Source organism: Penaeus chinensis, chromosome 16, assembly GCF_019202785.1.
Source record: "Penaeus chinensis breed Huanghai No. 1 chromosome 16, ASM1920278v2, whole genome shotgun sequence".
Lineage (NCBI taxonomy): Eukaryota > Metazoa > Arthropoda > Malacostraca > Decapoda > Penaeidae > Penaeus > Penaeus chinensis.
Window position 1 is genome coordinate 29,116,528 of NC_061834.1, and position 12,500 is coordinate 29,129,027.

At 33.6% G+C, this 12,500-nt stretch overlaps 2 protein-coding genes across 2 annotated transcripts in view; one reads left to right on the forward strand and one right to left on the reverse strand.

Annotated features, from left to right (window-relative positions):
- Positions 1–6,580, reverse strand: part of LOC125033445 (centrosomal protein of 290 kDa-like) — a 17,757-nt gene extending 11,177 nt beyond the window's left edge. Inside the window, exons 1-10 of the mRNA XM_047624956.1 lie at positions 6,456–6,580; positions 4,263–4,376; positions 3,951–4,055; positions 3,582–3,740; positions 3,290–3,385; positions 2,969–3,104; positions 2,467–2,603; positions 1,443–1,568; positions 1,183–1,295; positions 23–155 (exon numbers count right to left, since the gene is read on the reverse strand). Coding sequence (XP_047480912.1) covers positions 23–155; positions 1,183–1,295; positions 1,443–1,568; positions 2,467–2,603; positions 2,969–3,104; positions 3,290–3,385; positions 3,582–3,740; positions 3,951–4,055; positions 4,263–4,346 — 1,089 coding nt within the window. The 5' untranslated portion in view covers positions 4,347–4,376; positions 6,456–6,580. The remainder of the gene's footprint in view (positions 1–22; positions 156–1,182; positions 1,296–1,442; positions 1,569–2,466; positions 2,604–2,968; positions 3,105–3,289; positions 3,386–3,581; positions 3,741–3,950; positions 4,056–4,262; positions 4,377–6,455) is intronic.
- Positions 6,581–10,844: 4,264 nt separating this feature from the next.
- Positions 10,845–12,500, forward strand: part of LOC125033366 (chitobiosyldiphosphodolichol beta-mannosyltransferase-like) — a 10,476-nt gene continuing 8,820 nt past the window's right edge. Inside the window, exon 1 of the mRNA XM_047624796.1 lies at positions 10,845–10,940. The gene's annotated coding sequence lies outside the window, so the exon portion shown is untranslated. The remainder of the gene's footprint in view (positions 10,941–12,500) is intronic.

Genomic DNA, 12,500 nt, shown 5'->3' on the forward strand with positions numbered 1-12,500 from the left:
CAAAGAAGCTACTTGCACTTACATCCTGAGCATGGAGCTGGGCATCTTCCTCTGCTGCCAAAAGCTGTGTTCTCATCTGCTGCACTTGCTGCTGTGTCTCGTGCAGCTCTCCTCGTAGCTGGTTTATCACAGCAGCATCACCTTCTACTGCTGAACTGTAAAAATATTCTGCTTTACTTTTCTACCATTCACCTAATATCAGATCAGTTTTCTAATAATGAACGGTTGGGATTTATAGTGAAATTGTATAAAGTAGTACGTAAAAAATATATATATTAGTATCATTATAATCATCATTAGAAGAAGTAGTAGTAGTAGTAGTAGTAGTAGTAGTAGTAGTAGTAGTAGTAGTAGTAGTAGTAGTAGTAGTAGTAGTAGTAGTAGTAGTAGTAGTAGTAGTAAAAGAAAAGAAAAGAAAAGAAGAAGAAGAAGAAGAAGAAGAAGAAGAAGAAGAAGAAGAAGAAGAAGAAGAAGAAGAAGAAGAAGAAGAAGAAGAAGAAGAAGACGAAGAAGACGAAGAAGACGAAGAAGACGAAGAAGACGAAGAAGACGAAGAAGACGAAGAAGACGAAGAAGACAAAGAAGACGAAGAAGACGAAGAAGACGAAGAAGACGAAGAAGACGAAGAAGTAGCAGTAGCAAGAGTACAAGTAGGAGTAGGAGTAGGAGTAAGAGTAGGAATAAAAGTAAGAGTAGGAGTAAGAGCAGGAGTAGGAGCACGAGTAAGAGTTAGAGTAAGAGTAAGAGTAAGAGTAAGAGTAGGAGTAGGAGTAAGAGTAAGAGTAGGAGTAAGAGTAGGAATAAGAGTAGGAGTAAGAGTAGGACTAAAAGTTAGAGTAAGAGTAAGAGCAAGAGTAGGAGTAAAAGTAAGAGTAGGAGTAAGAGTAAGAGTAAGAGTAAGAGTAAGAGTAAGAGTAAGAGTAAGAGTAAGAGTAAGAGTAAGAGTAAGAGTAAGAGTAAGAGTAAGAGTAAGAGTAAGAGTAAGAGTAAGAGTAAGAGTAAGAGTAGGAGTAGGAGTAGGAGTAAGAGTAAGAGTAACACTAGGATTAAGAGTACGAGCAGGAGTAGTAGAAGTAGAAGTAGAAGTAGAAGTAGAAGTAGAAGTAGAAGTAGAAGTAGAAGTAGAAGTAGAAGTAGCAGCAACAGCAGCAGTAGTAGTAGTGTAAAAAGTTTAGCACTTACACTCGACTCTTCTTGAGTTTGTTTATAATCACAGCACTAGACTCAATTTCCTGAGTGGCTTCTGCTAACTGCTGACTAAGACGAGTAATTTCTTCATCCCTCTCTTTTACCTCCTGCAAGTGAATTTGTAAAATGCATTTCATTTGCAACTTATTATTCATTATCAAAACAATTAAAAGAAAAAACAGTCAATTCCCATAATACAACTCTCTCCACTCTCCTCTCATAATTAACCAGATTATTCCATACTTATAACAAACCTGTTCCAAGTGAAGTATATGGGACATGTCACTCTGAGCCTGCTGGAAGGAAGGACCCAAGCTACTCCTCTGGAACAACTGAGCCTTCACCCTCTGCAGTTCCTCTTCACGTTGACTAATAACAATCTGGAACAGAAATTAGGGATGTGACATGTTATTCTTAACCCAGTGCCAACGGGCATGATGTGTATGTAAGTGCTATGCCCACTGTGAGTACTTGTTTGATTGTTTTTATACATAGATGGCTACACTTGTACTTAGTCACCAATGAGCCAGTTACGAGTACTGCCTGTCTCGCCCGTTTACCCTTTTCTTTGATTTATGAAAATATTTTACCTTATCTTATTTTGCTGTTACTAACGTTTATAACATTATAGTACTTATAATGTTTATAATAAAAATAACACCATCAATAATCATAGCACTAATGTTAAATACATTTTTCCCACAAATTCAAATCAGGCAAGGTCACAAGGTCTACTAATTGACTCCTTTGTGGCTAAGTACTAGCAGAGCCATCTATGTGCAGAGACATTTCACAAAAAATATAAAAATGAGCACAGCATTAATATGGGTTAATATGGTGTTTGTAATCTACCCACATAACCAAGATATGAAAGCGTGTCCAAAGGTGTTCTAAGAACAGTTGCCCCAAAATGCATTCACTAAATATTTTGTTAACTTAAAACCAGCATCAATCATGGTAGTGCATAACAGTCATGAGACAGAGTGCATTAACATATGCATATTGATGCCTATGTTGTAGATGGAAGTTTAAATTAACAAAATATTTAATAAATGAACTGTCTGGCAACTGGTCTGAGAACACCTCTGGATGCTCAAATCCTCATATACACATGAAAGCAAAATTATTTACAAAGACAAGTAAGTGTTCATAACCCTTATGATACCTTCTCTCAATAGCAATAAAATTGTATATCTAACATTGTTAACAAAGCATTACAATCCAAAGATAACAAGGCATTATATTACACATATTTGAAGTGCTGCCAGCAACATTTACCTTCAGCTGATCAACTCGAGCATCCACAGCAGTGCTGAGTTCATCGTATTTCTCCTGCACAAAGCTTTTCTCTGCTGCCAGTTCTTCAACTTGACAATGGAGACCCTTAACTTCTTCTCGAATAATGGACAGACTCTCTGTGCATTAAGAAGAATATTATGCTGACTAACAAACTCATAAAATCAATTTCCATATATATTACAACAGATTTTCCATTTTCAAAACCTGCTCTTTGAGTCTGATATAAAGTATTCACAATATTGCATATTCTGATAAGTAAAGAAGTACAACAATGTGAGAATATATAATTGTTTTTTTAATGTAAAATCAACCCTTCTATTTAAGATAACAGCCATCTCCATTAGTACTACATGGCCTTTGAGTCATTTTCATTTTCAATATTATATATCAAAACTGTTTTCAAAGTCTATAAGAAAGACCTGACACATGAGAAGTCAATTCATATAGCACAACATGGAAACATTTAAGGTAATGTCATTACCTTGAGCATGGTTATGGGACTCCTTAACACCTATATAATCAGATGTTATCCTATTGATCTCCTTTGTTGCATCAGCTAAACGGTCTTCTAACTCCATCACTGCCATACGGAGTGAAGCACGTTCATTTTCACAGGTCTGATAAAAATGTATAGTTTTGTTAAGACTTCATAAACTTTTTATGACATTTATCTAAATAAAGTGTCCTTAAATTCATTTAAAATTCTTCATGGATGTCTCTCCTAATATTGAGTATTAGGAAAATGTCACAATACATTTTACAGTTCTTATAAAAAAAAGGGGCAAAATCTTTTTCTTTTCACCTGTAAGTCATCCATGAACTGCTGGATCTCCTCATTTTTCCTCTGCAGAGCTTCCTCCATCTCCTTCTTCTTAATTTTCCAACCACTCGACCAATCCTGACAAGCAAATTCACACGAACAAGTTAGCCATAAAATACTAATATGTGTAACATATCCATATACTGGATATTAAGCTAACATAATTTAAATAATTTACTATGAAATGACAGAGCCAGTATAAAGAAAAATGTCACAAGTGATCAGAACTTAGTTTATACATTTAGCACATTCACATTATCCTTCACAAACATACATAAGGAACATCATTATCTGCGGCAGCTTCAGGTATCTGGCTGCTTTTAAGTAATTTTTTCAGGTGCTTAATCTCAGCTTGTAGCTCTTGCTCTCTTTGGGCATCTCCACGACCTGCTGACTCTGCCAGGCGACCAACCTCTTCCTCCAGTGTCACAACCTGAAGGAATATTCTTTCTACTTAATATCTCATCTAGGATTTATTAATAATGTCAAAATCAAAAAAAAAAAAAAATTCATAACTACATAATCATAAAAATAGATGAATAAAAGTCCCTAGGTATATTATTTGAGTTTCTAATGCAAGGACCTTTTTTACTATACAATGATTTTTCTTCCTGTAAGACATCAAAAAGTGCTACTGAAATACCTGTGAGTACTTGGTCATCATCACGGCCTGGGTGAGAGTGAACAGCAACTCGAGTTTCTCTGGCGTCTTGTCTCTTGGTCGTAATTTTGTCACACTGGCAAGACTCTTCAAAATGAAAATGAATTAAAAAATTGAAGTACATAATTTCATAAGCATGAATCCAATCTGAGAAGTAAAAAAGCTACAGTGATATAATGATTTGACAAAAGAACAATGAAAACCACATAATTAAAAAGCACAAAACAAAATTCATATATTCTGACTTTAAAATCCATCTATCCTAAAGACAGAAATCACAACACTATATCTTACTTGAAAGAGTTCCTCCAGGTCTGCCTCTTTCCACTCCCCTGCATCACCCGTCACCCCCCGCAGGTATTCCCAGTCAACACCCATCTTGACTGGGGTGTTTCACCTTTTCTCCTTCTGAAACGTAATTATATCTATTAAATTCCTGGATAAGATAAGCACAAAATGTCTAACAATATAGTGACAATATTACAGTAATATAAAAATGATAATATAGAATTGGATGTGACATACTGCATATCAATAGTTTGCAATTGAAATAGACATTCACAACGGTAATTTCAAATACATATATGTTAAATTTTAACACACCACCAGTTGGAATGACAACCGGTCACCTAAACTGGATATTGAGATACTTCCTGACAATATCCCTTGCATATCAAAATTCTGTCATTGCAAGTAAAGGTACATAAAAGTCAGTCATATCCACAAGTCAAGTGCAATTCTTGATAAAATTCCAAAGCATAAACCCATTCATGGAAAAAGTTGAATTTCTAAATTAAATTAGAAATATAAAATATAAATAGATATTCAAAATAATTTTACATTTTCATAGTTCAGCCAGAGCGTCATGGTGACAATTTCGGAAGGTAATCTGTTAACTTACCTGACTGGACACTCACCCGAAACAAAGGATATCTAACCACGAAATCCAGAAATACCTAACCATTAAACCCAAGAAAGGCTTCAAGAGCACCAAACCCTCACCGCGTTAAGACACAATAAAAGAATAATTTAAAACTATTTGACTGACAAACTCAAAAAAGAAGAGAATAATTCAAAACTATTTGACTGACAAACTCAAAAAAGAAGAGAATAATTCAAAACTATTTGACTGACAAACACAAAACAAGAACAGAATAATTTAAAACTACTTGACTGACAAACACAAAACAAGAACAGAATAATTTAAAACTACTTGACTGACAAAACAAAACAAGAACAGAATAATTCAAAACTATTTGACTGACAAACACAAAACAAGAACAGAATAATTTAAAACTACTTGACTGACAAAACAAAACAAGAACAGAATAATTCAAAACTACTTGACTGACAAACACAAAACAAGAAGAGGATAATTTAAAACTATTTGACAGACAAACACAAAATAAGAAGATAATAAATTAAATATATTTGACTGACAAACACAAAACAAGAAGAGAATAATTTAAAACTACTTGACTGACAAACACAAAAAAGAAGAGAATAATTCAAAACTACTTGACTGACAAACACAAAACAAGAACAGAATAATTTAAAACTACTTGACTGACAAAACAAAACAAGAACAGAATAATTCAAAACTATTTGACTGACAAACACAAAACAAGAACAGAATAATTTAAAACTACTTGACTGACAAAACAAAACAAGAACAGAATAATTCAAAACTACTTGACTGACAAACACAAAACAAGAAGAGGATAATTTAAAACTATTTGACAGACAAACACAAAATAAGAAGATAATAAATTAAATATATTTGACTGACAAACACAAAACAAGAAGAGAATAATTTAAAACTACTTGACTGACAAACACAAAAAAGAAGAGAATAATTCAAAACTATTTGACTGACAAACACAAAACAAGAACAGAATAATTTAAAACTACTTGACTGACAAAACAAAACAAGAACAGAATAATTCAAAACTACTTGACTGACAAACACAAAACAAGAAGAGGATAATTTAAAACTATTTGACAGACAAACACAAAATAAGAAGATAATAAATTAAATATATTTGACTGACAAACACAAAACAAGAAGAGAATAATTTAAAACTATTTGACTGACAAACACAAAAAAGAAGAGAATAATTCAAAACTATTTGACTGACAAACACAAAAAACAAGAGGATAATCTGACTGTCATGATCTGCCGTTCCACCCTAGTCTGGCCTGTCTCTTTGGTCATCATACTAATATATACTTCTACAGCTGCAGCAATCACCTGTGTCGTGCAAACATTATAATTTACTTACTACAATGTCAACCCAATTAAAATGTTGATTTAGAATCCCATAATCAGAAAAGAAAGTGTCAGTTTGAATTTGAACTTGTCAGATGAAATTCAGACAAAAAAATAAAAACACAAATAATGCCTTATACTCAACCATATAATTCTTCAACCTAATTAGCCTTGAGATACTCGAATAAAATAGCAATAAACAACATTTCAATGCCTACCATTCAATCAATAAGAAGCCCATAGCAGGCTCGGCCATTTCGGTTTCCAAGGCAATGTTTACAAACAAACGAGTCACGTGACGTAGGATTTGCATTCGAATACACAGTAAATAGAGGAATTATTTTTTTATGATTTGCTGAGCCTTTCTCTCTCTCTCTCTCTCTCTCTCTCTCTCTCTCTCTCTCTCTCTCTCTCTCTCTCTCTCTCTCTCTCTCTCTCTCTTGTTCTTTTTTTTTTATTGACTGAATATTGTGAATACATTTATGGTATAAGCTATGATATTGATATTTGGGCTATAGGATTTTAAGCATTGTGCCCCACCTCTCCCGTATAAACGTATGCACATATATATATATATATATATATATATATATATATATATATATATATATATGCATATATACATGTATATGTGTATATATATATATATATATATATATATATATATATATATATATATATATATATGTGTGTATATATATATATATGTGTGTATATATATATATATATAGATATAGATGCATATATATGTATATGTATGTATGTATATATATATGTAAATATATATATATATTATATATATGCATATATATATGCATATATATAATATATATACATATATATTATATATATGCATATATATGCATATATATATATATAATCTCTCTCTCTCTCTCTCTCTCTCTATATATATATATATATATATATATATATATGTTCGTGTATGCGTGTCTGTGTGTGTGTGTGTGTGTGTGTGTGTGTGTGTGTGTGTGTGTGTGTGTGTGTGTGTGTGTGTGTGTGTGTGTGTGTGTGTGTGTGTGTGTGTGTTTAATGTAATATCTACAAAACAAACAAACGGAGGGCAGGTTACGTCCCCATTTGCACCTTTCACATCTAAGCATTCTATTTACTGGAGAATTATAGCATATCAACTATAATAGATTCAGTGATCGTGATTTTATCTCGCTTACAAATAAGTTAATTCTTGCTAATTTCTCTCGACAGGTTCCACGACTAATGATTACGAATTTCTTTGCATTTTCTTGCGAGTTTCGTTACTCTGACAATTTTTTTTGTTCACTTTACCAGAGGTTTCAATTTGTTTAATCCTCTCACTAGTTTGGCATGATTATCGGCATATTAAATCAGTGATCTCTGAAGTGCCTGTGAGACGTCAGGTAGTCATTATTTGTGCCCGCTGAACAAGGTCTTCGGTGCTGGCTTGACCCTGACCCATTAAGGTTTTGTTATTTTGTCCTTATTAATACTTCACTCAACTTATTGGTAATACTGGGATATTGACAGCCTTACCCCCTTATAGATTGAGCAGATTAATGTTATCTTAATGTTGTTTAATTGTTTATAAAATGTTTCTTCCTAAGGCACATCTGCGCTTACATTTCCATAACTATTTCGCACGTCTAGCAAAAAGGTGCGTGAATCAATGGGATTGGGTTATATTAACAGATTGCTGCATTCAAACAGTTATGTCAGTAGGTTAATGTAAAAAACCTAAGTGATTGTTCAATAGGACTAACTTTGTTTGTTTGGTGCGATCCCTTCTTTGCGTCTATAAATATAAGTAGGATTAGGGATTCAGACATTCATTCAATCAATCACAATATCTTCATGTTTTCTTATGCGAGTCGTTTGCATGTTCCGGGCAAAATCATATGACTTCCGTGAATATTTAAGTCATCCCTGGAGCGTCGGTCACAGAATCAGACTGAAGCAAACCCTCTGTTTCCCCCGTCTCTTTATTTCATTTTCTTTCGTTTTCGTTCGTAAAATCTGAGGATATGGACCCATAATGATGACGTCTTAACAAGCATACGTTGAACTACATATTTTAATCATGTCTCGGTTAATTTCTATTTTGTCGCTAATCCAAATATAAGGACTGGAGGATTACGCAGGACATTTCTAGGCCAGGAAGCCTTGCAATGCAGTGTAGCTCTTGACATGCAACAAAATGTCGTGTCACCATTTCATCCATGCGTGCATTGAATTTCGAGTTATTTCATGTTAATATTAGCGTGGCAGTTGAGTTAATTTTGCGGTAATGTAATATTTAAAGCTTATTTTGTTATGCGCGTTCATCTTTCGTGCCTGTGATGCCTTTGAAACAAATTGGCTTACTCACTGTTTACCCATTTACTCACTCAGAAGCTCACTCACTCAGTTCGCCTCCTCATGCAAACACGAGACATTGCGATTTTCTATATATCTGCCATCATAGTGTACATTGAGATTTTCTTGCGCGTAATTGCAAATTGAATTATCTACACGCAAACATGTTTTCATACTAACGCAATGGGATTTGTTTCTCTGTGTCGTAGGTAAGACAAGTGATGCAATTGAAGCAGATTCACGGTCATGGTGTCTACTCTTGCACACGGTATCTCTCGCCTTCACTTCTGACAGTCATGAAGAGTATTTTATTTAGCGCTTTGTTGCATTTTTCTCTTTTCGGAAATGTTTAGTACTTCTTTCCCCGCATATTGACATTGCCTTATCCCTTTGTCTATATCCACTTTACACACTGAGGAACTTTAGATGCCAACATAAAACTACGAATTCTTAGAATGAAAAGTTTCCACTTAACCCCTCCCCTTCCCTCTATTCGCCTTCTTAATCTATGTCTTCGGCCACTGTGCATGACATATAACAGAGACTTGTCAGCGTAGGTGCCTGGGATGCCGTTGGAAGAATGAAGGACGTGAGAAACACGTAGAACACAGAGGAAAGACAGATATTTAGGATTCCTAAGTACAGGGGTTTGATGATTACAACAAGGAAGTGGATGTATAGGGCGGTTAAAAGCTGAATGCCCACGACGACATTATCACGGGTAGGTGGACGAGGATCAAGGATAGGCATAAAGGCATACTTCGATATTCACAACTCGAACCCTGTGGTGACGTTTGTCTCTTGGCCTCGATTCAATCCGGATCAGGTCGGTGACAGCGAAGTCGAGATAAGTGCCTATTTCGACCAAGGGCGACGGCACGAATTCCACTGCATAGTCTTTGGTACGGACGTCGGCGTTTCCTTCTCCTAATAATAATAATAATAATAATAATAATAATAATAATAATAATAATAATAATAATAATAATAATTATAACGATATTGCTACTAATAACAGTACTAATGATGAAAATGATAATGATTCTACTAATGATAATAATTATGGTAACAATGATAATAATAATGATAATCATTAATCATAATGATAATAATAATGATAAGAACAAAAAAACGATAATAATAATGATAAGAACAACAATAACGATAATAATGATAATAACAACAACAATAATGATACTGATACTATTGATAATATCATCATGATAATGATAATGATAATAATAATCAAAATATAATGATGATGATAATAATGATGATAACAATAACAATGATAGTTATAATAGCGATGATAAGGATAATAACAATCATAATAATAATTATACTACTACTACTACTAATAATAATATAATAATAATGATAATAACGATAGAAGAATGATGATAACAATAGTAATAATGATAACAGCAACAACAATATCGATAATGATGATAATGATAATGATAATAATAATCGTAATTATGATAATGACAACATTAATAGTAATAATAATGATAATAGCAATAATAATGAAAACACGAATGATAATTGTAATAATAATATAAACAATAATACTTATAACACTAACAGTCACAATAATTATAACAATAATAATAAAAACAATGATAATGACAATGATGATACTAATACTGTTACTACTAATAAGGGCAATAACAACACTAGTATTAATAATATTAATAACAATGCTACTAATGATACTGATAATAATAATAATAATGGCAATGATGATGATAGTGATCATAACAATAATGATAACAATAATAATAGTAATAGTGATAATAATTGTAATACTACTAATGATAATAACAATAGTATATATATAATATATATATATATATATATGTATGTGTGTATGTGTGTGTGCGTGCGTGCGTGCGTGTGTGTGTGTGTGTGTGTGTGTGTGTGTGTGTGTGTGTGTGTGTGTGTGTGTGTGTGTGTGTGTGTGTGTGTGTGTATTAGCAGTAATAATAATGATAATCTTAGTAATAGTAATGATGATAGTAATAATAATAGCAGTAATAATGATTACAATTACGATGCTAGCGACAGCAACAACGACGATAACAATACGATAATGCTATCAACGATAATGCTATCAACGATAATGCTATTCAAAGCAAGAAAGAAAAATAATAGTAAAATTAAATAACTAATCTCAAAAAGTCAACAGCAATACCAGTAATAAAACAAAATCGTCAACCGTAAGGGATAAAATTTTAGCCCATTCGCTACGTTCACATGCTCACGATCAGCTGATTGCTCACCTGTCATGTCAGGGTCGAGAGCAGGAGGCGGACGTGTCGCTGAATTTCTCTGATTTTTGATGTGAAATTGGGGTGAGTTTGGATAAGCTGGTTTGGTTTAGTTTAGTTTGGAACGTAGTGGTGTTTTATGAAGTAGATGTGGTTGGTTTAGAGGTATTTATTGGCTGTTGTGTAGGTTTAATACTGGATTATTATTTTCATGGGGATTTGAATGGTGTTTACGTGTTTGGTTTTACAGATATTTGATACGGAATTTCAAATAGTTTTGTGTTTTGACCGTTTAGTCTGTCGTTAGTTTTATGGATAGGAAGTAGTGTTTATATTTAGATAGTAAATAACATTACAGTTTACGTCAGTCATGACAGAACTCTAACAAGATTATTTATTAGGGACTTATTAACATACGATTGCTTGTAGATTAGACAAATCACAAAGGAAAAAAGAAAATAGAAAAAAAGGAAAGAAAAGACTAGAAAAGGTATTAGGTATAAGAAATAATCTGCAAAAAATCAAAGTAGGGTTACAATTGCTTGTCAAATTCTGCAGTGCTGCAACATTGACACTCTGCACTCTGGTAGAGACATGTCAAGTTTGTAGACCTCCTTGACAATACGTAAAATCTAATAAACTACTAATCAAAGCTCTGTTTTGCCAAATATACTTCTGGAGGTTTGTGGGCCTCTGCAGGACTGCGAAGAATGACCGTTAGAATTGTTTATCAGGTGGCACTCCATTTGCCTAAGGGCTGAATTGCCAAATACTGTTTTATGTAAAGAACACAATGACTATTCCTAAGGAATTGCTATGCTGGAGTGAAGCATTAAAGCAGCAAGGTCATGGCTTTTCTTCATGTGGTCATATTCTGAACAGTTACAGAATACAAATCAATGAAAGAAGGGTAATTTTTCACAATACCTTCGCCTAACCGATTGTGGAAATATTAGTATCGATAGATTCCTTTCACTCTCTAGTAAATAGAAATGTAGGAATTATGCTGTGGAACCACCTCCAAGCCCTAACATTCTTGGCCCCAATAACAGAGGAAGGCATGAAAGGGAAATTGGTGGGTAAAATATGAACGATAATCACAGAATCAGTCATTGTCTAATGCCTCGGGCTGTGATTCTTTTTTTTCCTAGTGATTAGATTAATTGTAGTACCACAGTTCTTGGGTTAAAGTTGATGTTACCATTATAATGCCAATATTGTTAATAACAATGTTGTTAGACTTCAAAATTTCAAAGAATGAAGTAAACAGTTGAAGTCAGGTAGGTATTGCAATTGACTCCTAGGTAACTTGTGAAGCTATCTGTGTATAAACAAAATTAACAAAATAAAACTTCATGGGACAGTGCATGTACATGTTGCTAATGGGTCACTCTACTGTTTTGTGTTCCCTTCTCTTGCCTGTGTAATGATGGTGGCTATAGGCAAAATTCCCAAGTTAATCTTTACAGTATGGACATTTTAAGCTAGGGAAAATTGAAGTTAATATTCTTTTAAAGGATGAAAGGTTGTACTCATCAGTATATGAAATAATCTGCAGACAGGAAGGGTAAAGCCACAAAGAAAAGAAAAAGATAGTGGAAAGCGCTGCTCACAGCCCACGTCCACTTGGTGCTCCTGGGTTTC